Source organism: Erythrolamprus reginae, chromosome 2 (assembly GCF_031021105.1).
Source record: "Erythrolamprus reginae isolate rEryReg1 chromosome 2, rEryReg1.hap1, whole genome shotgun sequence".
Classification (NCBI taxonomy): Eukaryota; Metazoa; Chordata; class Lepidosauria; order Squamata; family Dipsadidae; genus Erythrolamprus; species Erythrolamprus reginae.
Genome location: NC_091951.1, coordinates 97,623,488 through 97,650,368, shown reverse-complemented (window position 1 = coordinate 97,650,368; position 26,881 = coordinate 97,623,488). Strand labels below are relative to the sequence as shown.

Below are 26,881 nucleotides of genomic sequence, written 5' to 3'. Positions count from 1 at the left end.
TGGGAAACCCCACCTCCTGACTTGCACGTTTTTGCGATGCTGTAGGGAAATCCCAGGATCGCCAAAATGGGCGCTCCGCTGGCAATGGAAGTCCGGAGGTAGGGTTTCCCAGCGAGGGAAGCCTCAGGGAAATCCCAGGATTGCAAAAATGGGCGCTCCGCTGGCCACGGAAGTCCGAGGCGGGGCATCCCAGCGGCGGGGGCAGGTTCGTAAGGTGAAAAAAGTTCATAAGAAGAGGCAAAAAAATTCCGAACTCCGGGTTCATATCTCGAAAAGTTCACATGACGAGGGGTTTGTATGACAAGGTACCACTGTATTAGGGGATATTTAATGTTTTTTCAAAGAAAGTGATTTCCTAGGAATCAACATGCCACAATATTATAAAATACTTATGATTGTTTCTATCAACATTTTTGTCTGAAAATTATTTTAAACAACTGAAATTGTAGTGATACCTCCTTGAAAATGTTCCCGAAGGATTGATTGCTTTTTGTTCTGTAGCTGCAGTTACAGAATACAGTTACACCCATAACAGAAATTCACGTCCCGAATCATTTATCTCCTTGGCTTGGAGATTCAGGCATCTTCGTCCTCTTTCATTAAAGTTATTTGAAAGCAAACTGAAAGGAAGCACAAACAGAAAGTACAATGAACTGCTGAAGATGAGGTCACGGTTTGGTACGGATAGTTTTTGATTTATGACCTCAACTAAGCCCAACATTTATGTTGCTAAGCAAGGGAGTTATGTGAATCACACCTCATTTTATGACTGTTTTTGCCACAGTTGTTAAGTGAATCACAGCAGTTAAGTGAATCATGTGGTCGTAAAGTGAATCTGACTTCTCCCATTGACTTTGTTGGAAAGAAGCCAGCTGGGAAGGTCGCAAATGGTGATCACGTGACCCAGGAGAGTGCAACGGTCATAAATACATGCCAGCTGACAAAGGTCCAATTTTGAATCAGGTGTCCATGGGAATGTTTCAATGGTCATAACTCTGAAAACAAGTCCTAAGTTATTTTTTATAATCCTGTTGTGATTTCAAACAGTCACTAAACAAATGATTTTAAGTTGAGGACTACCTGTGTAGATTGTCATGCCATCTCTAATTGGCTTTAGTGGTATTTTAATGAATGACTAGGTTTCATTCAATTTCATGAAGGAAATTTTGCTTTATACATTATGGGGCCATTAGATCCTAGCCCCTTGACCAATGAGTATATTAGTATGCTTTGTTGAGTGAATAGTGATGAATATTTTTAAATCATATTAGAGCTTTTTAAAAGTCTTTTTAGCCATATTAATTGGATTTTTAGATGTATTTGTTATATTGTTTCTGATATGTTGTGAGCGACCCAGAGTCCTCGGAGAGGGGTGGCATACAAATCCAATGAATAAAATAAATAATAAATTTCAAATGAAAATTTTGGAAAAAGGCTCATGGGTGGCAATGGTCATCCTGCTCATAAGTAGTAAGGAAAGAGGAAAAAGCCTACCGTATATTTCATTACACTACTCTCTGTTTTTCCCTCCTGCAATCTGCAGCCTTCTCAGCTTCCCATAGTTTAAATATATCTCAAAGGAAACTCAGCCCTATCGTATAATTGTTAACAACTCAACAAATGTAATTCTTTCGTTAACTTTTCCTTTTTTCCAAACGTGCCATTTTATTTCTTCCATTTTCACATTTTTGATCGGTGTGAACCTTTGTGACTAAGGGAACTAGGATTATTCTAACCCAAGGGTCATCAACCTTTTGGACTTCAGGGACCACTAAATTCATAATTTTACACCTTGCAGACGATTAATATGAATTTTTTAAAACCATAAAGAATATTTAGTACAATATAAAAAATGCAAATAATTTTTCTGCGTACCATCAACATTTTCTTGTGGACCACCAGTGGAATTTATTCTCCAAAACACCTGAGGGCAGGACAAGAAGTAATGGGTGGAAGATCACTAACCTATAAACTAGAACTAAGGAGACATTTCCTGACAGTGAGAACAATTAGCCAGTGGAAAGCTCCCAGAAGTTATGGGTGCTCCATCCCTGAAGGTTTTCAACAAGAGACTTGAAAACACTTGTCAGAAGTTAGATAGGATCTCCTGGCATGGGCACGATAGATTCCCTCCATCATGATATGTCCCTAATCCAGTCTTCCAGTGGTGTGCCCATTACTACTGTAACTGAGTCTCCCACTTTTTGGCATGGTCAACCCAATGGTACCACAGGATAGCCAACACAAACACTTCACTAGGTCTCGGCACCTATAATTGCAGAATAATATCCACTTCCTGGAAGGCAAGCCAAATGTTGTTGTTGTTCTTCTTCTTCTTATTATTATTATTATCATTATCATTATCCTTATTATTTATAAGACTTGTATGCCGCCCCTCTCCGAGGACCCGGAGCAGCTCACAACATGCAATACAAACAATGTGTATTGTGGGAACGCGGGAACTAGTGTCTTGGAATGTGCATGCGAAAAGCATAGACCTTGAGCATGACACGTATGATGACCCAGTTTCTCTAGCAACATTCTCCTTCCCTGCACTCTTATCTTGCTTTCCTTGCTGCTAGCCTAAGAAAAGTGCAACATTATATATCATGAGGTGGGCTGATGGGGCCCTTCTCTCGCTTTTGCTTTATTTTTCTCATGAATCAGCACTTTGAAATGTAGCACAAGTTATGTGATTTTTATTGGTTATATTTTGTACGCTTAATACGTTATAAGTTTGAATTGGTGTAACAAACCCATGTGAAATGTAGCATCACAGAAGCCTGCCTTTCTTTGTTTGCTTTCAATAAAAGGGTCATCCTGGATTTAATCTAGGTTGCTTCACCAGAGAGAAAATCCAGGTTGCCTCACCAAAGAGTCAAGTTTCTTGTCCGAGGTTTTTTCTCTTACATTGGATTTGTGAGTAACCCGCAGTCAGTTGCCAGCTGCGAGCTTCCATAACTGGTGACCTACGACGTGATTAATTGCATTGTGGTCTACATCAACTGACTGCGTTCCTTGACACCTCCGTACTCATCAGAGCAGGAAAGCTCCTCGAACCAGGGCCGGTCGTCAGAGCACGAAGTACCCTTATGTGAGTATGGGGACAGAGTTTTCTAAGCCTCAGGTTGCGCACCTTCAAGAACTTAGACAACTAGTCAAGGCTTCAATAATTTTAAAACCTAATGGGAAAAATTCGTATAGTCCCTCTAAAACTGACCTCAAAAGCCTTATCAAATATATTTATAAAAACTGTCTTGCTTATCCTGAGAAAGGCTCTCTTAAATCTTTTGTTTGGGCTAAATTGGGAACATGCCTTCATGAGGTATTGTTCACTTGGAGGGTGGTCATGGACTGTCTTTGGTCTCACGACAGTGCACTGAACAGGGTTTCGGACACTCTGCCACCTTATCAATCTGACTCTAAATCTGATTCTAAATTGCCCCCTGCTGCTGAAAGCTCCCTGATAGCCTCTGTTCCGAAGGGAAAAACAAGTGAGACAAGGTTTCCAACAGGCAAAAGAAAGGGGGGAGCTGCTGGTGGATGAATATAGTTATTGTTTTTCTGTGTTTTAGAGAATTACTAACATTGAGCCGTTTCCTATGAAACTAAGTAGAGATTTTAAGTAAGCAGTAGTTTTATTTTGTTTATTTATTTTATTCATTTTGTCCAATATGTTTTGTGTGGAATCACTAATCATTATGTTTCAGGTCTTATTGAAATTGTTGCAAACGCATAATTTAACCTTTGCTTAGTAAAATTGATGTGGGTTTGGCTGATTATATTTAAGTGTGTTGTATAGTTGGAATTATTGCTTATAATATGGAAACACTTGCATTGGCAATGCAAAATGTGGGGAAATCTCAATGCAGAGATCCCTGGGGGAGGTGCTGCTAAAGGCACTTTAAAAACTAGCAAGCCAAAAACTGCATGTCCCTGGTGCAAAAAGGGTTTTCATTGGAAACTAGAGGGGGGGGCATGCAGCCAGCCCCGCTCCAAAGATTGTTTTGTTATGTCATATGAGCCTTCTTTGGTCTCTGTTCTGTTTGTAGCTAGCAAGATTGTAGAAGCTGTTTTTTTCCCTCCTGCTTTGCCATTACATGTTTACATTAAACCTGTTGTTTTGCCTTTTCATGTTAACATGTGGGGGTGAGATTTTGCACTAATCCTGCATTTAAAAAGGCATTTTTGTTGTTTGTCTTTGTTGATTGTCCTAATACAGCAAACCTTAAAAGAATTAACAGCCATATTACATCAACATGGTTTGCACATAGCTCCAGAAAAAATACAAAAATCTGAACCTTTTTCTTATTTGGGTCACAAATTGCTTGCTTCTCATGCTTCTTCTGAGTTACCTTGTTTGAAATTAACTTCACCCACTACTTTGGTTAAATTGCAACAATATTTGGGATCCGTAAATTGGGCGCGTCCCTATGTGGGACTTACCACCTCTCAATTGGCTCCTTTATTTTCTGCACTCACTTTGGGTTCAGCACCCCATGATCTCATTCAATTAACTGCCATTCATTTAGAAGCCTTGCAACAAGTCAATGCTGCTTTACAGCACATGTGGGTGGACAGGATGGAAGCCAATCTTCCTCTTGTCATGATTTTATTAAACACTGTGGGTCTCCCCACTGCAGTTCTTGCACAAAAGTCCTCAAAATTATTAATTCTGGAATGGATTCATCTTTCTCATACCCCACGCACCACTGTCTCTCAGAAGATTCATCTTTTTGCTACACTCATTGTCAAATGCCGGCACAGAGCAAAATTGTTGGCTGGAATTGAACCTTCTGTGTTGTATATACCCTTTTCTTTATCAGTATGGGATCCTTTGTTTGTGAACTCTGATCATCTTCAGTTCGCACTGGCTGATTGGCCTGGGGAGGTTTCTTGTCATGCGCCCCCTGACCCAAGACTGTCACTTGTAAGGACAGTCCCTTTTCAATGGTACTCCCCACTGTCCCCTGCTCCCATTTCTGATGCTGTCACTGTATTCGCAGATGGTAGCAAGACTTATGGGGCATGTGCTTGGCTGCACAAGGGTAAGTGGTCAACAAAAATTACTCCCCCTCAGACCTCTGCTCAGAGGGCTGAATTGGCTGCATCTATTTTAGCATTTACAATTTTTTCTAAGGAACCTTTTAATTTGATTCTTGACAGTTTGTATGTCACTCAAATTGTTTCTTCCATTTTTGATTCCTATCTGTCACCATCATTGGATGCAAACCTTTTGTCTTTGTTTTTGTCCTTGCAAAAATTAATCATGGCACGAAAGTGTTTATTTTTTGTTTCCCATATTAGGAGTCATCAACCCTTTCCTGGATTTTTGCAAGAAGGAAACAATGTGGCAGACGCTGCAGCTTCAGCAGCAACTGCCTCCGTCTCCCTCATGGCTGTTGTTTCAGCCCCGACTCCTTGGAAAAGTCATTCTTATTTTCACCAGAATAAAAAGGCACTCATGAAACAATTTGGCATAACAGCAAATGAAGCATCTGCTATTATTCAGCAATGTCCCACCTGTAGCCAACAAGCGAACTCCATACCTATGGGGGTCAACCCTAGAGGTACGGAATGCTGCCAGATTTGGCAAATGGATGTAACGCAATATCCTCCCTTCGCTTCTTGGAAATATCTTCATGTTTCCATTGATACATACTCAGGCTACATTATGGCTACTCCACAAAGAGGTGAAGCCACAAGATATGTTATAAATCACTGTATTCGCACCTTTGCATCGTTGGGACGTCCAAAAGAACTGAAAACTGATAATGCACCTGCTTACACGAGTGCGGCCTTTGCTGCCTTCTGTAACCAGTGGGACATTGTGCATAAATTTGGGATTCCTTCCAACAGCCAGGACCAATCTCTCGCAGAGAGGGCTCATTTAACGCTAAAACGTGCCCTGGACAGATACGATCAGATGAAAGGGAAAACCGCCCCTAACCTCCCAGCGGTGCAAAACACTCTTAATCTTGGTTTATATACTTTAAACTTTCTTAATCTAACTGGCACTCCTTCATCCTCTGCTGCGACTCGTCATTTTTCCACAGTTCCAGTCTCCTCCCCCAGGCCTTTGGTCTACTATTGTCAGCTACCGGATCTCACTTGGAGAGGCCCAGCAGATCTTATCACCTGGGGATGGGGCTACGCTGCAGTGCAGCTTGACGATCGGGTGCTTTGGGTGCCAGGAAGACACGTAAGACCATATCTTCCTAAACATGCAGACACAACAGGGGGACATGGACATTCACACACACCTACCCTTCCTGCGGGAACCTCCAGAGATGACAGCACTCCAACAACTGGCTGACCCCCTGCCTGACCTGGAGACTGGGCAGGGGCACCCACAACCACTGCCTTGCGAAGAACGTGAAGAATCTCCCAGGGGATATTAATTGCTTCATCAAAAAAACACCTAATCATCACTCTTTTTTTTTCCCTGTGTGCTTATTGAATTGTTTGTTAGTTTTGTTATTATTGCCTGTTCTTTAGCAAAAACCATTAACGCTACATCAATAGCCATTGCTGCCTTAACACAAGAACAAATAGAGCTCCGACATGCAATTTTGGAGAATAGAGCTGCTATAGACTTTTTGTTATTGTTACATCATCTAGGATGTGAGTCTGTAAAAAACATGTGTTGCTTTAACATCTCAGACAACTCACATTTGATAAAAAAGCAATTGGACAACTTAAAGGACCTTGCATCTCACATTCGAGAGGATGTGTTACCTGCCTGGTGGGATGCCCTTTGGTCCTGGCTTCCGGATGGCTCTTGGCTACGTATTATCCTAACTGCTGTGATTGTTGTGGTAATAGTTCTTGTAACACTTTGCTGCTGTATTCAATGCATTCCATCATTACTACAAATCTTTAAAAGTCTTCTGACCTCTAATAGGAAGGTCATTCTCACTCGGGAAATTAAACCCCTTCTGGACTTAGAGGCCCACTTGCATCAGCTGGAAGCTATATCAAAGAAGCAACCTTTCTCTCTGCCCAGCGAGGAGAAAGAGTCTACCTTTTAAAAAATAAAAACAGGGGAGATGTGGGAACGCGGGAACTAGTGTCTTGGAATGTGCATGCGAAAAGCATAGACCTTGAGCATGACACGTATGATGACCCAGTTTCTCTAGCAACATTCTCCTTCCCTGCACTCTTATCTTGCTTTCCTTGCTGCTAGCCTAAGAAAAGTGCAACATTATATATCATGAGGTGGGCTGATGGGGCCCTTCTCTCGCTTTTGCTTTATTTTTCTCATGAATCAGCACTTTGAAATGTAGCACAAGTTATGTGATTTTTATTGGTTATATTTTGTACGCTTAATACGTTATAAGTTTGAATTGGTGTAACAAACCCATGTGAAATGTAGCATCACAGAAGCCTGCCTTTCTTTGTTTGCTTTCAATAAAAGGGTCATCCTGGATTTAATCTAGGTTGCTTCACCAGAGAGAAAATCCAGGTTGCCTCACCAAAGAGTCAAGTTTCTTGTCCGAGGTTTTTTCTCTTACATTGGATTTGTGAGTAACCCGCAGTCAGTTGCCAGCTGCGAGCTTCCATAGTGTATACAAATCTAATAGTTAAAACAGTAAGCTAAAAATCCCATTATGTTAAAAACAGTCAGTCTACTCAATCACATCCACACATAACATTTAACGGTCAGAGAAGGGGGCATGGTCTAGCTGCCCCATGCCTGGTGACATAGATGGGTCTTTAGGGTCTTGGGAAAGGCGAGGAGGGTGGGGGCAGTGCAAATCTCCGGAGGGAGCTGATTCCAGAGGGCTAGGGCCGCCACAGAGAAGGCTCTTCCCCTAGCCCTGGGTAGATGACATTGTCTGGTCAATGGGACCTGGAGAAGGCCAACTCTGTGGGACATTATCGGCTGCTGGGATTTGTGCAGCAGAAGGCGGTCCTGTAAGTAATCTGGTCCGATGCCATGTAGGGCTTAATAGGTCATCACCAGCATTTTAAATTGTGTCCGGAAATCAATCAGCAGCCAATGCAGGCCGTGGAGTGTTGGAGAGACATGGATATATCTGTGAAGACTCATGACAGCTCGCATGGCTGCATTCTGCACCATTTGAAGTTTCCGAACACTCTTCAAAGGTAGACCCATGTAGAGAGCATTGCAGTCGAGCCTCGAGGTGATGAGGGCATGAGTGACTGTGAGCAAGGACTCCCTGTCCAAATAGGGCCGCAACTGGTGCACCAGGCGGACCCGGGCAAATGCCCCCCTCGCCACAGCTGAAAGATGATGTTCTAACATCAGCTGTGGATCTAGGAGGACGCTCAAGTTGTGGACCCTCCCTGGGGGGATCAATGATTCCCCCCCCCAGGGTAAAGGATGGACAGATGGGATTGTCCTTGGGAGGCAAAACCCACAGCCACTCCGTCTTGTCTGGATTGAGTTTGAGCCTGTTGACACCCATCCAGACCCCAACAGCCTCCAGGCACTGGCACATCCCAGCTTTATCAATACTCACTTTACAATAGTCAAGGTGGTGCAATCTTTCATCAAGTCTTGGATGAATGGGACAGACTTCTTTGTGAATGAGTTATTTTGAAGATCTAAACTGTAAAGTCTGTGACTAGCACTGAGAACAGCACAAAGTTCTTGGGCACAAGCATCTGTGAAGTGATTATGATCAAGACTGCCAAAAAGAAAATTAGAAGCAACATTACAAGTTTGCTCAATCTTTTTTGATAATAAAGTCAGAAAATACACATATAAATAATTTGTTTTTCACACATGCATTTGCGTGTATGAGAAACAAATTATTACATATGATACTTTCCATCCCAACTCACTTTAACCAATTATATTTGAATTAACTCTTGGCTGATGTGACAGAGTCCTCCTAGTTTGAATATGACTTATAGTTGATTCAGCAAATGTTATCACAGATACACACCAACACCAAAACTATCTAGCTTGTACCCTTAAGTGATAAATGCATGGTGTTGGTGTATATCAATTAAATTTGGGAGGGGGGGCGGTCACCTTGCCATTTATACTCACTGTGAAGCCATGCAGACAGTGAGTGCTACTGATTCCCTCCCAGGCTAAAATGTAGAGAACCCACAAAAAAATACCCCCCCCCCCTGTACTGTCACAATCGCTCCAAACTTGACTGTAAAAATATGACTTCAGTAACCGAGCTGTCAAAGAGTGGAACTCATTACCGGACTCCATAGTGTCATCCCCAAACCCCCAACACTTTACCCTTAAATTATCTATGGTTGACCTATCCAGATTCCTAAGAGGTCAGTAAGGGGCGAGTACAAGTGCACTAGAGTGCCTTCCGTCCCCTGTCCTATTGCTCTCCTATATCTCCTATACCTTTCTTCTATTCCTATATCTCTTCTTCTATTCTTTCATTGATATGTTCTATTACTATATCTTCTATTCTTTCTTAGATATACAGTATTTTACTATGAGCATATCCTCTATAACTTTCATTATGTATTTTACTATGTGTATACCCACTAAAACCCTCATTGTGTATTGGACAAAATCAATCAATGAATCAATAAATTAGGGTCTAGAGTCATTGTTAAATTCCAGTGCATAAAACTGTTCAAAACACTTCCCCAAGAGCCTATGAGAAAAAATAGTTCATCTCAGTTACCTCATGTGGTTATAATACATGAGGTCTGTACCAACATAGGACGATATATAGAACTATCATGTCATATGTTACTAGATGAACAATCCATAAGCTCCTGTGGACATCATATGGTCAAAAAAAGACTTGAAGATTAGCACAAAGAAATGCCCAGACTTCCTCATTAAGCTATGCTTCACCCAGCTTAAGAGGAACATTAAAAAAAAATTGTAAGCAGCAGAGAGCAAACATCCAAGAAAATAATTAGTTTTCTGAGACTAAGGGCAGGCCTTCAGATGTAGCCTGGAATTGAGTATGGTCATCGATCTTTGTAAGTTTTTAGTAGCTGGCTGCTGCCTTGGACTTCTCTAGAAATGGCTCGTCCTCTCCTTACCCGTTTTGCTCTTCACTATTCACACTGATTGACTGTTCTGAATGTTAGTTCTGAGTAACTAATGTGTAATTACTTACTTTAGAATTTCACCCAATTGGCTGCTAGTTATCAGAATGGATAAGGATACCTAATTCTTCCAAGACAAAATATGCACCCAACTCTTTAGATGTGTCTTTGCTTCCTTATTACTCACGTCAAATTAGCCAAATTACAACCTAGCTGCTTCAGAATGGTACACAGAACATTCACTGCTGAGTTTCCAAATTTGTTATCTCCAAACCTGCAATGTGATTAAAAAGAAGAAAGTGGATAATTGATATAGCAATACCAGGGGATTGAAGAGAAGACAAAGTACTGGAGGAGATCACAAAGTATTAATTGAAGTTAAAAGATTATGGTATAAACTGTGATGCCCCCAGTGGTTGTTGTTTTTTTTAAATATATTTTTATTAAATTTTTATTACAACAACAACAACAACAAAATAGTTAAAGAAAAAGTGCCCAACACCAATAAACCCCACCACCATTTAGGGGGTTAAATTATTTGCAATAAGTTTCAATTTCTTCCTTGGCTCCAGTTTACATTTCTTTACATACAAAAAGTGATTGGAATTTATTTTTCACATTGTCGTCATAAATTCTACTTAAGATATAATTTTTCACCTTATTCCATCATGCCATCAGCTTCTCCAATTTATTTTCATCAAAGTTATTTAATCTTATTTCCATAATTTCGAAGTGGATGTGGTCCACCATGTACCAGTACCAATTCTGGATTGTCCATTTATTGCTATCCTTCCACCCTAATACCACTACCCCCAGTGATTATTGGCACACTGTGTATCATATCCAAAAAAGCCCTTGGACAGCACTTATTTTTGGACAGCAAAATTTCCATCTGTCGATTACAAAAGGCCACACGGCTTGAATCTTCACATATATTATGCTGATATATTACAACATTTTTGGAAGAACTCAATGAGTATGGAGGTCAACATCAGTGGAAGAATTATCAGCTGTAATTTTACACTTGCATATATAATAATTCTGCAGAACAAAATCATAAATGATTTTTTCAAAATATAAGAAGAAGGCACAATGAGCAAAGGCATGATCAAAACATGAAAAACTCCTTAAAATCTCATCTTCAGTTTTAATTTAAATTTGGAAAAGCGAAACAGATGGATTACTTACTCTAGAGTTGTACAGTTCTTAATTCCTGGACCCAAAGCCTTGATGTGATGAGATTTCAACCTGCAGGCATTTAAGATAAGGGAATGATCCTCAATTGTACTATGTTGCAGACAAAATGCCAAGACTTTGCAGTCTAACACAGACAGCAAGTTGAAGGAAAGGTCAATCCTTTGGAAGTGATGCATCACACGCTTTGCAAATTCTGGCTCCTGGCTCTCAAACAAGCAGTGAAATAAATTTAGCAAATAGCATTTTTGAATGAGCTTCTTAACAGCTACGTCTTCTGCTTTTGGTAATAACAGAGGCTTCACAAGGTCAGACGTCTTGCAGTGTAGGGTTTGCTCAAAGAAGACATGCGTCTTTTCATTTGTCAGGCCAAATATGAAACATACAGTTTGATCAAAAGGTTGGTTATTTTGCTTCCCCCATTCAACCAATACTCTCTTCAAGTCGGCCATAATGTGATCCATCTCTTCTGTTGACTCAGCTGGCAGTATATACCACATGGCGGCAAAAAACTCTTGAAAACTGAGATGGAAAAAACTGTAGAGACTACGCCTGGCCAAACCTCTCCCAAAAGTTCTTTTCTCTAAAAAGAGGTCCTTAAGAGCTGAAACATCCAAGCAATGTTCTTTGAGATCCTGCTCTTCAAAGAAGATTTTTTGTTGCATTTTGCTAGCTCTGGCCAAAGAACAAAGTTTTCTTAACTCATTTTGAGGGGAGGTTTTCCATCTGGGATTATCATGCTTAAGAAGAATATGAGAAACCTGCAAAAACACTTTTGTTGTGGTATCCAAGGTGCCTACAATCTCATCTTCAGTTTCCAATTCTATTTTAATCTCAGAACAAATGATCCAGCACACCATTGGGATGAAGCAGATAGTAGACAAAACATTGTTTTCAATGAATCTCAGGGCTATAGTTGCTTTCTTCTCCTCTTTAAAATACTTGGAAAAAAATTCACGGCGACCTTTTTCAGAGAAGCCAACAATCTCGATGAACTTGGGAGACTTCAAGCATTGTTGCAGTCTCTCTAGAGCACTCGGCCTTGTAGTGATTAAGAGGAAGGACTCTGGCAAGAGTATCTTTCTCAGCAGGCTGTTTAAAACACTTTCCAAAGGCACCTTTAAATTAGGCTTCTTACACAAGTTACCTTCAAATTCAAAAATGTGGGAAAGCACATCAAAACCATCAACGATAAAGAGCAGTTTTTCAGGGTGGGCTAAGATTTCTTCAACCGGGGCATATCTGTCCTGACACTGCTCATTAATAAGTTCAGCCAAGCTACTAGTTTTTTTATCAAACTTCAATTCCCTGCAACGAATGCAAAATACATAATCAAGCATATCTGGATAGAGCTGCCCATCAGCCCAGTCCAGCATGATCTTCTGCACAATCATGCTTTTCCCAATCCCTGCAGGTCCTCGCAACACCACTGTTTTTGGAGACTTTCCTGATTCATCAGATTCAAATAAATCTTCAATGTCAGTTGATAAATGTTTGCTATAGGTATTCAAGATCTCCGGGTGGATCATGCCAGGGGCGCAGAGTTCATGCTCCTTCTGCTTTTGGGGTTGATGCTTATTGCTAATAAGCAGCTCTGCATAGCGTGAATTCAAAGGAATGCTCTCACCACACAGACTGTTCCTTTCGTCTATATTTTTGTATTCTTTCTTCACATACTTGACATACTTTTTTTTGTAACCTAGGAAAGTAGCAGAAAACAAAGAGAAGGCCCCATCATTCCAGTATGATTATTGTTCTTAATTAAGTGGTCTATCAAAAGAGATCCTCCATCTCACAGGGCTTCTTCCTCATAGCCATCTATATCATTCTTCCACAACTTGGTACCTTCTAGCAAAGGCTACATTGACTAGGCACTGGGGATTACGAGAGTCGAACATTTCTAGAGGGCACCAGGTTTTTTTTACACATACTGATTCTTCCAATAACTTTTTGTGCCTGTTTGTTTTGTTCAAATTGTAAAAAGCAATATAGGTACTGTAGAATAAAGGTATAGAAGTAGACTTACTTAGACCCGAATATGTATTAGCTATGTGACAAAAATTAAGTTTAGACCTGTTCTTCCTAGCACAGGCCTCTAAATTATCATTGGTTCATTATTGCAATAGTATCACAGATGAATACCAATTTGGAACTAATTACGTAACTAGCTGTCAAGGTTCCAGGTAACATCCATACTAAATAAGAGCCCAAGTCAAAGTACTCCTCAAAGTTCCAATTTAATTCCAGAGCCATCCTGGCACTGGGAAACCTGAATCTGAGTTTCCCACCCAGTTGAAAGTTTACATCCCTTATCCCCCGCACACAAATTTGTCACATTGCCCACTCAGATTGTGCCAATGTAGCAAGTCCTTCCTTCGCTTCTACCCAGTGGGTGAGCATAGGATGTCCTTGAACCACTCAAAAGAGTGCTTTGTGGTTGCATCTGTTCCTTCAGGAAAATCACCCCTCCCAAGTTCCCATAAACATCAGGACTTCTATAGATAGTGTGGCAAAATTTAATTTAATTTATTACCAATTTCTGCACTGACTTGACACTCGTTATATCTCTGAAATTTTTAGATTGTTTTTAGTTTTCTACTTAAAATATGTTTCAAGTGATTTTTAAAAAATTTTATTGAAAATATAAAACAATACAATATGCAATAACTACTGTATGTCACAGTACACAAATTAAGCAACTATAACAAAAAAGGGAAAAAATTAAAAAAGAAAAAAGAAAACTATACAGTTTAAAAAGAGAGAAATATCCCATTTCCTTTATAGTTACCATACATTTGACATATTTCATCACAAATCTTATGCAGTTCTCCGTATTGTTTAATCTATTTAATTTCTAATAGTGATTGATAATAAAGTTGTTCATATTAACTAATTAGTAATCAAGTTCTTTGTGATCTTTCTCTGCTTATCACACACTTTTGTCTAGATATTGTTTTACATATCTGGATATTCTCATTAGTAGTTGGTTGGATCTTCTTATCCAACCATTTATACCATTTGTCCCAAATTTTCTAGTAATCTGTTTCTTCTTTTTCTTTTAGTCGCATTGTTAATCTGTTTACCTCTGCCACTTCTAGTATTTTATTTATAATCAGTAGGTTGGTGGGGGCTGTTTCTTTTTTCCATAATTGTGCATAAGAAATTATTGCCGCTGTTGTTAAATGGATTGTCTTATTGTTTGGTCTATTATACCAAGGAGAAACATTTTTGGTTTTAAATTTACATTGATTGATAAGATTTCATTTAGCCAACTCTGTACTTGTCTCCAATAGGTCCTGACTACTGGACATGTCCACCACATGTGATAGTATGTACCTAATTCCATTTTGCATTTCCAACATTTAGCGGACAACTTGGGGAGACTTTTGCCAACCTTGTCAGAGAGAGATGCCAACAATAGGACATTTTATGTATGTTCTCCTTATATGCTGCGGACACCGTTAGCTTAAATTTTTAAATCCATACCTTTTCCCAATCATCTAGATCCATCATATGACCTATATTCTGAGCCCATGTCACCATAACTTCTTTAACGCTTTCATCTTCCATTTTATAATTTAAAATACAATTGTACAGTTTCAAAATCATTTTTCCTCGAGGCCTAATAAAATTTTGTCTATTTCCCAGTAGTTTGTTTGGAAACCAAATTGTACCAAATCCAATTTATATTTGTTATGAATCTGAAAATATGCCCACTAATCAATATTTAAACCACTTATTGCCAAATTCTCCCTTGTTTTTAATTTATTTTGTTCATCCAATAATTGTTTATATGTAATTCTTTTACTTAAATTTGATAAACTTGGATTAATCATATCCAGTGGAGATAACCATTTTGGGATTTGTGTATAAAATTTCTTTCTGATCTCCAACCAATCCTTTATTAAAGTCCCCCTAATATAATGTTTGCCAAAATAATTGTGAATTTTACTTTCTTTACTGCAAAGTTATTTATGCCACCCAAACTGTAGGTCATGCCCTTCAATGTTTAACACTCTTTTATTCATTAACAAAATCCACTCTTTCAGCCAGTTATTGTTGCTGCTTGATGATATTTCTTCCAATTAGGGAAGCCCATTCCCCCTGACTCTTTTTATCTTGCAATAATTTGTATTTAATTCTTGGCCTTTTCCCTTTCCATATGAATTTATGTATTGATTTATTTAATTCCTTATAAAAATTTTCCTCAAGTTTTGTTGGCACCATCTGAAAAAGATAAAGCGATTTAGGTACCGTATTTTTCGGTGTATAAATCATCTCAAAAAGGTGCTTTTAAAATTGGGTGCATCTTATACACTGAATCTTGCTGAGGCCGCTTGGTCCAATTTACTATCTGGAATTGCATTCAAATCTCCTAGGATACATATATTTTGCCAATTCATTTCATTAATTTTCTTATGCAGATTTAAATAAATTTTTGTGGTTTTGGTTTGGGGCATAAATTCACCCTAATAAAATCTCTCCACCCACCGCCATTCGTAACCTCAGTCATTAAAATTCTATTTCCTTGTCCACATATTTTAATTTTGGGTTTAACTATCTTTTTATTTACACTGCTATTCCTCTCTTCCTCATTTGGACAGATGCACAAAACAATTCCCCCAATTTTGGGCTTTCCAGTAATTTATTATATTTCTCTTTTATATGTGTCTCCTGTAGGCAGATTGTGTCCAATTTTTGTTTTCCTAAACCCATCAACATGTTTCCTCTTTATAGTAGGATTAAGACCATTTGTATTAATGGACACTATCTTTGTTTCCCATTCCTCTATTCCTTTATTGATTATTTGCTTTGAATGCACCTTTTGACCTTATTTCAATTGGTGTTCTCACTCTTGCGCCTTCTCTTTCATTTTTCTCCAACTCTCCGGCCTCTCTAATCTCTCCTGCCTCCAACCCCTCTGCTTTTGCTTTGTTACGGCATCCTCATGACTTCTACTCAATGTTTCTTCTCTGCTATACCATTCCTCGTCCGACATTAACATTTTGTGGCGTTCTTGTGCTTCTGGAATGAACCATCTGAATGGAATTCTATGCCTGTTCAATTGTGATGAGAGGAAATTGTATCTTCTTCTTTTTTCTCTGATTTTACAAAGGATCTGCTTTAAAATTAATATTTCTTTACCATTATACATTAAAGACTCCCCCCTTATCATGTTCAAATTTCTTCTCTTAATTGTCTCTTTAATAACCTTACATGAATCTCCCTCGGGTGCCTAATGACGTCTCGCAAAAGTCATATTTATTCTGAATATCTATTCAAATGTTAAGTGTTTATACTCTCTTCTAAAATGTTGTATATGTTCTCCCAAAATAAAGACAAAAGTATGCATTTATGTTAAGGTTTTTATACATTTATATAAAAATTGCAATATCTTAGAGATGTTCACATACCCTGAATTTGATCCTTGAGCTCTGAAAAGGAAACACAAAAGTTAATTAGCTTTCTTTTCTTCCTTCCTTCCTTCCTTCCCCCTTTTTCTTTCTTTCCTCTCTTTCTTTTTTCTTTCTTTCTTTCTTTCCTCTCTTTCTTTTTTCTCTTTCTTTCCTCTCTTTTTCTTTCTCGTTCTCAGCAGCAAATATACCTAATACTCCTGCCTAATAATATCTTCACAACAACACTGTGAGTGACTAGAGCTGAGAATGACTGGTCCAAAGTCTCTCAAGCAGCTTTCATGCCTAAGACAAGACTAGAACTTCCAGTTTCTTGGTTTTCCCGTCTTTGCATGGTAGGCATGAGGACACAGAAAAGTAACCGATTTGAGTTAAGGTCTTTCTGTAAGAGAAAGGTTCAATCACACCCAGCTTCCTTCACTCAAATGTGCGTGTATGTATGTATGTATGTATGCATGCATGCATTCATTCATTCATTCATTCATTCATTCATTCATTCATTCAATTTTTTAATGCCGCGCTTCTCCTTAGACTCAGGGCGGCTAAGTTACAACATGTTAGCAATAGCACTTTTTAACAGAGCCAGCCTATTGCCCCCACAATCTGGATCCTCATTTTACCCACCTCGGAAGGATGGAAGGCTGAGTCAACCTTGAGCCGGTAATGAGATTTGAACCACTGACCTGCAGACCTACAGTCAGTCTTAGTGGCCTGCAGTACTGCACTCTACCTGCTGCGCCACCTCACCTCTTTCTCTTAGTGAAACTCCCGTAAGGTACAGCCAACAGCTACAGAGAGATTGCCCATACTACAATATTCTTGCCCATGCTGGATTTACGGTAAATATTGCCACTCTAATTATGCCTCAGTACATCCATACCTTTGCTAAGATTGGAAGCATTTTTCTTGCAACCTATGTCTTCCAAGATGGTTATCATTAGTGTAGCAGCTTTCTCTTCATAGAATTCAACAAGGAGCTCCATCAGATCCATCCGGTCTGCTTTTTCCAACCGACCACGCGGAATACTCTTTCCTTGAGGAACTGGTACATCTCGCAGCTTACACTTCAATTTCTTAAAGTCTCCTTCCTCAAGACATTCTAAAGCATTTAAAAGCAAGCTCTTCAACTTCCTTCCTCCAGTGTCCATGGTAAAGGCGATAGCCAAGCTACAAGCACCACATGTTTTAGAAGCCAGGAAAAAAAACACCAAAGTATATGTTAGGATTTAGAAAGGATTTTGCATAATCTTGACAGATACTGTAGATCAGTGTTTTTCAACCAGTGTGCCATGGCACACTAGTGTGCCGCGAGACATGGTCAGGTGTGCCATGAAGAAGGAAGCTCAGGTTCCGGTCTCACAACTTTTTGCTGAGACAGTGAGAGTGAGAAAGAGAGAGAGAAAGCAAGAGAGAGAGAGAAAGCAAGAGAGAGAGAAAGAGAGTGAGAAAGAGAAAGCAAGAGAGAAAGAAAAGAGAGAAAGAAAGAGTGAGAGAGAAAGAAAGCAAGAGAGAGAGAGAGAAATGAGCAAAAAGGAGAGGAAAAAAGAGAAATGAGAAAATGATTGAGGCAGAGAATGAGAGGAAAGAGAGAGAAACAAAAGAGAAAGAGAAGTGACTCTTGATTTAAAGCATATGATAAAAAAACACCCAAAGAATAAGAGAGAGAAAAACCCAGCCCTTACCTGTTTTTGGAAATGGTTCAAGAGTGTGTATACACACACACACACACACACACACAAGGGTGGGGAGGGGACAGGGATGGAAAAGGAGAGGACAGTGTCTAAGGGTGTCATTTTGTGTCATTTTGGTTGGTGGTGTGCCCCAGGATTTTGTAAATGTAAAAAATGTGCCGCGGCTCAAAAAAGGTTGAAAATCACTGCTGTAGATGGAATACAGGAATACCCAAATTGCAACCTGTAGTCAAGGGGCAATTAACCGACCTCCATTCATTATCGTATTTTTCGGATTATAAGACGCACCAGACTGTAAGATGCACCTTAGTTTTTGGGGAGGAAAATAGGGGGGGAAATCTATCTACCAGGTATTCATCTGGTTAGCGTCCTTAGTCTAGTCAGCTTCAACACATTATTTTATCCCCTGGTTACGGCTGGGGAAAAAAAAATATTCGGAGGGAATAGCAATGAAAACAAGCCTGCAAAGATTTAGGGCTGGAAAAATAATTTTTGGAGTAGCAATGGAAATATCCTGCAATCCGGGAAGATTGTTAGCATCTTGTTAGTGCTGGGGGAGAAAAAGCTACATTGGGTGAGTATAAGACGCACCCAATGTTCAGCCTCCTTCAGGGGGAGAAAAGGTGCATCTTTATTCTGAAAAATATGGTAATCACCAACCATATCTGAGTTTCAATTCATACTCAATCCAGCCCAGGGCCAGGCTTGGGATCATCTTTTAAAATGAGCAGAAAAGGAACTTGGGCTGAGGCCATAAATAATCAGGCCTTTATCAGATTATAAGACTCATTCATATAGTTAGAACATCACTACTGGAAGTATGGATTGATATAAAAAAAGATCACTTCTTAACAATTCCTGAATGGATTTCTCCAATCGAAGCAATATGCCACCCTAATTTATTACAAGAAGGTAAGTTATGGAAATATAAGGATTTATTAGATGAGCAAATGAAATTGAAAACTAGACAAGAATTACAGGAAGTTGGGGTAACAATAGATTGGTGGCAATATGCCCAGATTCAGTCTAGATATCAAAAAGATGCAAGAATGTATATACAGTGATCCCTCGAGTATCGCGAGGGTTACGTTTCAAGACCCCTCGCGATACTCGATTTTTCGCAATATAGTGGTGCGGAAGTAAAAACACCATCTGCGCATGCGTGCCCTTTTTTTCCATGGCCGCGCATGCGCAGATGGTGTTTTTACTTCCGCACCTGGCCCAGGGAAGGTTCCTTCCGCCGCCCAGCAGCTGATCTGCTCGGCAGCGCCGCAAAGGGGAAACCTCGATCTTCGGCTCCTTGCTGCTGCCGCGCCCGCCGCTTGTCCGCCCGCCGCTTGTCCGCCCGCCGCTTGTCTGCCGCTTGTCCGCCCGCCGAACTTCCGGGTTTGGCTTCAGGACTCAGCTGGGAAGCGGCGCGGCTGTTTTAAAAGGTCGCAGCCGGCCTGGGGGGCTTCCCAGCACCCCCCCGAACCCGGGTTGGGGGTTCGGGGGGGTGCTGGGAAGCCCCCCAGGCCGGCTGCGACCTTTTAAAACAGCCGCGCCGCTTCCCAGCTGACTCCTGAAGCCAAACCCGGAAGTGTTTTTTTTTTAAATTAATGGTTTTTTTTTAAAATCGCGATATAGCGTTTCGCGAAGCTCGAGATCGCGAAACTCGAGGGATCACTGTATTCAGAAAAGAGAATAATGTTTTAGGGAAATTACTAATCAAAAATCAAGGAAAATTGATTGGGAAAGTATATCAATATCTGATTAGTTCAAAAACTGTTGGTTTGATTTTAAAAGATAACATGATAAGTTGGTGTAGGAATTTTGAAAAAGAAATAGATCTAGATACATGGGAAAGAGTATGGACATATAACTGGAAAATAACGGAATCAGTTTCCTTTAAAGAGAATCAGATTAAGAAGTTTTATAGATGGCATCTACCCCCTAATAGACTTTCAAAAATGTTTCCAAATACATTCCCAAATTGTTGGAAATGTAAAAAAGAAATTGGCCTTTACAGTGATCCCCCGGGTATCGCGACCCCGATCATTGCGAAACGGCTATATCGCGAGTTTTCAACCCGGAAGTAACACCATCTGCACGCATGCGTAGATGGTGGAGTTTGCGTTCCGGCAGATCAGCTGCTGGGCGGCCGAAGGAACGTTCCCTGGGTCTTCCCGCCGGCATGGGGGGCTTCCTAGCACCCCCCAAACCCGGGTTGGGGGCTGGGGGGGGGGTGCTAGGAAGCTCCCCATGATGGCGGAGACCTGTTAAAACACTCGCGCGGCTTCCAAACCGAGTCCTGAAGCCAAGCGCCAAAGGCGAACTTCTGCGCTTGGCTTCAGGACTCGGTTTGGAAGCCGCGCGAGTGTTTTAAAAGGTCTCCGCCAACAATGGGAGCTTCCTAGCACCCCCCCCCGAGCCCCCAACCCGGGTTTGGGGGGTGCTAGGAAGCTCCCATTGTTGGCGGAGACCTTTTAAAACACTCGCGCGGCTTCCAAACCGAGTCCTGAAGCCAAGCGCAGAGCGCCCTTGGCTTCAGGACTCGGTTTGGAAGCCGCGCGAGTGTTTTAAAAGGTCTCCGCCAACAATGGGAGCTTCCTAGCACCCCCCAAACCCGGGTTGGGGGCTCGGGGGTGTGCTAGCGAGCCTCCCATGTCGGCGGGGATGTTTTAAAACACCCGCGCGACTTTCCAATGAGTCCCGAAGACAACGCGTTTGTCTTCGGGACTCATTGGAAAGTCGCGCGGGTGTTTTAAAACATCCCCGCCGACATGGGAGGCTCGCTAGCACACCCCCGAACCCCCAACCCGGGTTTGGGGGTGTGCTAGCGAGCCCCTCATGTCGTCGGGGATGTTTTAAAACACCCGCGCCGCCCCCAATCTTAGGCTCCTCGCTAGCGCTGCGGAAGTAAAAACACCCTCTGCACATGCGCAGATGGTATTTTTACTTCCGCAGCGCTACTTCGCGAAAACCCGCTCGTTGCGGGGGGTTCTGGAACGGAACCCTCGCAAAGAGCGGGGGATCACTGTACTATCATCAGTGGTGGAGTTGCCAAAAAGCTAAACTCTACTGGAACAAAGTAGAAAGATGGATTAGAGAAATCACCTCACAAGAAATAAAGAAAATTCCAGAATTTTTTTTACTAGGTATTACAAATTATAAATATAAATGTATTATTTAATAACTCATATTTTGGTAGCGGCCAGGATTGTTTTTGCACAAAGATGGAAAGAAACGGAAACCCCTAAAGAAGAGGAGGTAATTAAGAAAATGATTGAATGTGCTGAGATGGACATGATGACAAGGCGGTTAAATAATCAAGAAGAATCAGAATTTTATAAAATCTGGGAGAGGGTTTATATCTGGTTGAATAAAAAAAATGTTTAATGCTTTTAGAAAATATATATATTCCAATTTATTACTAGATTTGTCTACAAACAGAGAAATGTAACAGGTATTTTTTTAATAATTCTCTGAATTGATCTAAACAATAATAAGTTTTTCCTTTTTGTACTATGAAGACTTCTATTTTGAGCAGAGCAAATGTAGCTCCTTTTCATGTTATGTGTTGTGTCTGTAATATTTGTCTTTTGAATAATAATAATAAAAAATTAAAATAATAATAATCAGGCCTTTAGTTGGGAGCACTGCAGGTAGCCCTCAACTTTAGCGCCCATTCAAAGTGGTCACTGAAAAAAGTGACTTATGACCATTTCTCACAGAACCATTGCAGCATCCCATAGTCACGTGATCATACTTTAAACGCTTGCCAACTGACTCATATTTATGACCGCTGCACTGTCCCAAGGCCTTTGGCGATCTCCTGACAAGCAAAGTCAATGGAGATGCCCGATTCACTTAACAACCGCATTACTATTTTAAACAACAGCAATGATTCCTTTAATAACTTCGGCAAGGAAGGTTCTCAATTTAACAATTGTCTCACTTAGCAACAGAAATTTTGGACTCAATTGTGGTCATAAATTGAATACTATAGCATTTTATGTATAGCAATCTGTACTACTCAAAACCCAGATACAAAAGAATGCCAGAAAGTAATTTTTGGTCTATAAGGCAGAAGGTACCTGACTTGCACCAGATGTTTGCTCACCAAGTAAGTCAAATGTGCTACATATTATTTATTTATTTATTCATTTATTCATTCATTCATTCATTCATTCATTCGTTCATTCGTTCATTCATTCATTAGATTTTTAGGCCACCCTTCTCAAGACGACTCAGGGCGGCATACAACATTATAAATGCCACAATTCATGGCATCGGACCAGAATATCTCCGAGACTGCCTACTGCTGCACGAATCCCAGCGACCGATTAGGTCCCACAGAGTGGGCCTTCTCCGGGTCCCGTCAACTAAACAATGTCATTTGGCGGGCCCCAGGGGAAGAGCCTTCTCTGTGGCGGCCCCAACTCTCTGGAACCAGCTCTCCCCAGAGATTAGAACTGCCCCCACCCTCCTTGCCTTTCGTAAACTCCTCAAAACCCACCTTTGTTGTCAGGCATGGGGGAACTGAGATATCTCCCCCGGGCCCATACAATTTATGTATGGTATGTTTGTACGTATGTCTGATTAATAATGGGGTTTTTTAAATATTTTAAATTGTAAATTATTAGATTTGTTATGAACTGTTTTATTGTGTTGTGAGCCGCCCCGAGTCTACGGAGAGGGGCGGCATACAAATCTAATAAATAATAATAATATATATAAAGAAATCTAAATAACTTTTAAAAGAATTATACAAAATTACTAATAATGTTAGAAAACCCCATATACAGACATATACATTCATCCAATCCAATCATATCTCCTAACGGCCAGAGACAATCTCAACACTCACGGCCCCCCATGCCCGCCGGCAGAGGTAGGTTTTTAAAGCTTTACAAAAGACCAGGAGGGAGGGGGCGGTACATATCTCCGGAGGGAGTTCGTTCCAGAGGACCGGGGCCACCACAGAGAAGGCTCTTTATATGATAAAAACAAGCAGGGTAAATGGAAGTTAGAGCTGATGTTATTTATTTATGTATTTTATTTATTCGATTTTTATGCCGCCCTTCTCCTTAGACTCAGGGCGGCTTACAACATGTTGGCAATAGCACTTTTTTTTTAACAGAGCCAGCATATTGCCCCCACAATCCAGGTCCTCATTTTACCCACCTCGGAAGGATGGAAGGCTGAGTCAACCTTAAACCGATGATGAGATTTGAACCGCTGACCTACAGATCTATAGTCAGCTTCAGTGGCCTGCAGTAGGGCACTCTACCTGCTGCACCACCCTGGCTCTTTTTAACTTGAACAGTTCCAGATTTGGTAGGATATAATTTTGGAGATCTGATAATGGCCAATATAAGGGAATTTAACTATAAACCAGTTTTTGGAATTAAAAGTAGTAACATTAACTTTAGCTATGCCAAGATTCTATGTACTGTATAACTATTTACCTTCCCTCTACAAAATATCTAGCAGCTCTGCAGTGGCTCCTTCACTGACTTGTCTTTAATTTTTTTCCGGTTTTTCCGGTTTATCCTTTATATTTTCCAAGAAAATATAGTAACTGTAGTTTTATCTCCTCACAGGCAATGTTCTGTCCTTTTGTGTCCAAGGATTAAAAGCATACATTCAAGTTTCTAAATGCAATTATATTTTAATTACCATATTACTTAAAGCTGTTTTGCCAATGGCATGTTTCCTCTTATTGTTAACAGTGGAAAAGATTACAGATAGTCCTCAATGTACAACCAAATAGAGCCCAAATTGTATGTTGTTGTGAGGAATTTTTAAAGTGAATTTTGCCCCATTTTATGACTTTTCTTGCCACGGTTGTTAAGTCAATCACTGCAATTGTTAAATTAGTAACATGGTTATTAAGTAAATCTGGTTTCCCCATTGACTTGGCTTGTCAGAAGGTTGCAAAAAGTGATCATTATGAGCCCAGGACATTGCAACCATCATAAAAATGAGTTGGTTGTCAAGCATACAGAGTCATGGTGGCAACAGTGGTTAAAATGCAGGACTCCAGACTTAATTGCTACTCACACCAGGAATTCAATCCTGACCAGTTCAAGGTTGATTCAGCCTTCCATCTTTCTGACATGAGTAAAATGAGGACCTAGATTGTTGGGGGCAATATGCTGACTCTGTAAACCGCTTAAAAGAGGGCTGAGGGATTTAGAGCACTGTGAAGTGGCATATAAGTCTACGTGCTATTGCTAAGTGCTATTGCTATCCAAATGTAGATCACACGATCACAGGGATGCTGTACTTATGACGCTGGTCATAAGTGTGAAAAATGGTCATAAGTCACTTTTTTCATAGTAACTTTGAACCATCACCAACAATGAACAGCTGTTAAATCGAGGGCTACCTGTTCCAGCATCAGCCTTGTCTATTGGTTAGCAAGGGCAGCCTTGCAAGTTTTTCAGCTGAAAAAATTGTAGAGAAAACTAGGTAAGAAAGGAAGGGATCAAACCAGTTTTGATCGCCACGATGCAAAAAGGATATTGAGACTCTAGAAAAAGTGCAGAGAAGAACAACAAAGATGATTAGGGGATTGGAGGCTAAAACATATGAAGAACAGTTGCAGGAACTGGGCATGGCTAGTTTAATGAAAAGAAGGACCAGGGGAGACATGATAGCAGTCTTCCAATATCTCAAGGGTTGCCACAAAGACGGGAGTCAACCTATTCTCCAAAGTACCTGAGGATAGACCAAGAAGCAATGGGTGGGAACTAAACAAGGAGAGAAGTAACTTAGAAGTAAGGAGAAATTTCCTGACAGTCAGAACAGTTGACCAGTGGAACAGCTTGCCTCCAGAAGTTATGAATGCCCCAACACTGGAAATTTTTAAGCAGGTGTTGGATAACCATCTGTCTGAAGTAGTGTAGGGTTTCTTGCCTAAGCAGGGGGTTGGACTAGAAGACCTCCAAGATCCCTTCCAACTCTGTTGTTGTTGTTGTTGTTGTTAAACAAGACTGCCCAAACCCAGAGCTTGCAAATCAGCTAGAATACCATTGCTATCTTTTATTCCAGCCAACTTTGCCATAATACCAACAAACACAAACTTTATAGGTGGTACTGCTACAGAGGCATGTTATGGCTTTGCAGCTTAGTCTCCCTGACCAGCTCGGTAGGAAAAATCTCTCAGGTGGAGACAGCAAAAGAAAGGCTACCCACCCGGCCAGACTCTCCCCTCCCCTCGCCTCGCCTCTGCCCCAGTGGCAAGAAACGAGTCTCTCCCTTCCCTCCGGTGCTTGCGGCCATACTTCAGGCATTTTCTACAAGGAAGCAGCCACCGCCTTGTTTTGTTTGAACTGTGTTCGCTCCCCCCCGCCCGTACCCGCCAAAATAAGTCGGCCTCACCCAGCGTCTGCAGAGCAGAACTGTCGGTTTGCTTAGTCTAATTCTACGTGGGCTCGCCCAACTCCCAAGTGCCTCACCGGTCCGGGATAGCAGCCGAAGAGAAAGCAATCTCAGCGCAAAATCAGAGCTGAAGAAGCTTCTTGGTGGAGAAGCGAAACGTCTTCAAAGAAAAACCAGAAAGTCCGGTTGCCTCTTGGAGGGTGGGGGGAAGCGACGTTGCGTAAACCAAGACAGATTTCCAACCCAAGGTCGCTTTCGGATCACGGAGTCCGCCTGGCATCCAAGAACGAAAATGAAAGTCTAAAGTCTGACAGGAAGGAGACGAAGCTGACGCAGAAAGCAAACATTTGGGCTTAGTCGGGCCTGAAAGGAGGGAGGTCCCCCACCACCTCTTAGCCCTTCACCGAGGGAGAAATTTAGTTTATTTTGGAGGCTAGACATTAAAAGCGATAAAATATGCGCACTGGCAGGGAACACAGGGGATACATATACCCTGGGCACAAATTACACAGAATTTTTCCACTGGGAATTGATATGCAACATATCAGTGTTTCTCAACCTTGGTAATTTCCCCCCCTGTATTATTGCTTCTGTTTGTATAGGGGGATACAAACAGAAGCAATAATACAATATCACCCATACTGTAATCTTTCTAGGACAGCTGCTGTCTGCTTGGCTTTAATCTCCAGGACCATTCCTTGCATTGACCTCAGGAGGAGTCAGTCTTCTTTGCCTGTGGTGGAATTTGGTGACCCTAGATCAGTGGTTACCCACTGGTAGTCTGCAGAAAAATTATTTGCATTTTTATATTGCACTAAATATTATTTATCTTTTTTTAAAATTGTATTAGTGGTTCCAGGGGATTTTAAATGATGGATTTAGTGGTCCCTGAGGTCCAAAAGGTCCAAAAAGAACACATCTATTTAAAGTGTAAATATATGAAACCTCCTCCTTGATTAATTCAACCTCTAATTTCCCAACTGTCCCAATCAGTGTTATTTAAGTTTTTCTTGATGACAGCTGTTACCTTTACAATGGCTAGGTTTTGTATCTTGGCCATAAGGCTACTTGCTAGCAAACCAAGTAATAAATTGTTAGAATATTACCACACTTTCCAACTGAATTTAGGCTATTATTATTATTATTATTATTATTATTATTATTATTATTATTATTATTATTATTAATTAGATTTATATGCCGCCC

At 40.6% G+C, this 26,881-nt stretch overlaps 2 protein-coding genes across 2 annotated transcripts in view; both read right to left on the bottom strand.

The window, feature by feature from the left end:
- RNF123 (ring finger protein 123) overlaps positions 1-477 on the bottom strand; it is a 127,736-nt gene extending 127,259 nt beyond the window's left edge. The window contains exon 1 of the mRNA XM_070738874.1: positions 456-477. The gene's annotated coding sequence lies outside the window, so the exon portion shown is untranslated. The remainder of the gene's footprint in view (positions 1-455) is intronic.
- Positions 296-25,955, bottom strand: LOC139160698 (NACHT, LRR and PYD domains-containing protein 3-like). The gene is made up of 7 exons (XM_070738875.1): positions 25,753-25,955; positions 17,497-17,783; positions 16,617-16,637; positions 11,197-12,901; positions 10,196-10,282; positions 8,487-8,654; positions 296-620 (listed from the first exon to the last, which is right to left on the bottom strand). The coding sequence occupies exons 2-7, from the start codon at positions 17,762-17,764 to the stop codon at positions 521-523; spliced, it is 2,349 nt and encodes a 782-aa protein (XP_070594976.1). The 5' UTR covers positions 17,765-17,783; positions 25,753-25,955; the 3' UTR covers positions 296-520.
- Positions 25,956-26,881: the final 926 nt, after the last annotated feature.

Excerpts from the sequence above, each read along its gene's own strand:
- LOC139160698 (XM_070738875.1), bottom strand. The coding sequence starts at position 17,764 with ATGGACACTGGAGGAAGGAAGTTGAAGAGCTTGCTTTTAAATGCTTTA. Across the intron at positions 16,638-17,496 it reads TGCTTCCAATCTTAGCAAAG|AGCTCAAGGATCAAATTCAG; the intron begins GTATGGATGTAC and ends TTTCCTTTTCAG. Across the intron at positions 10,283-11,196 it reads AAGAACTGTACAACTCTAGA|GTTTGGAGATAACAAATTTG; the intron begins GTAAGTAATCCA and ends ATCACATTGCAG.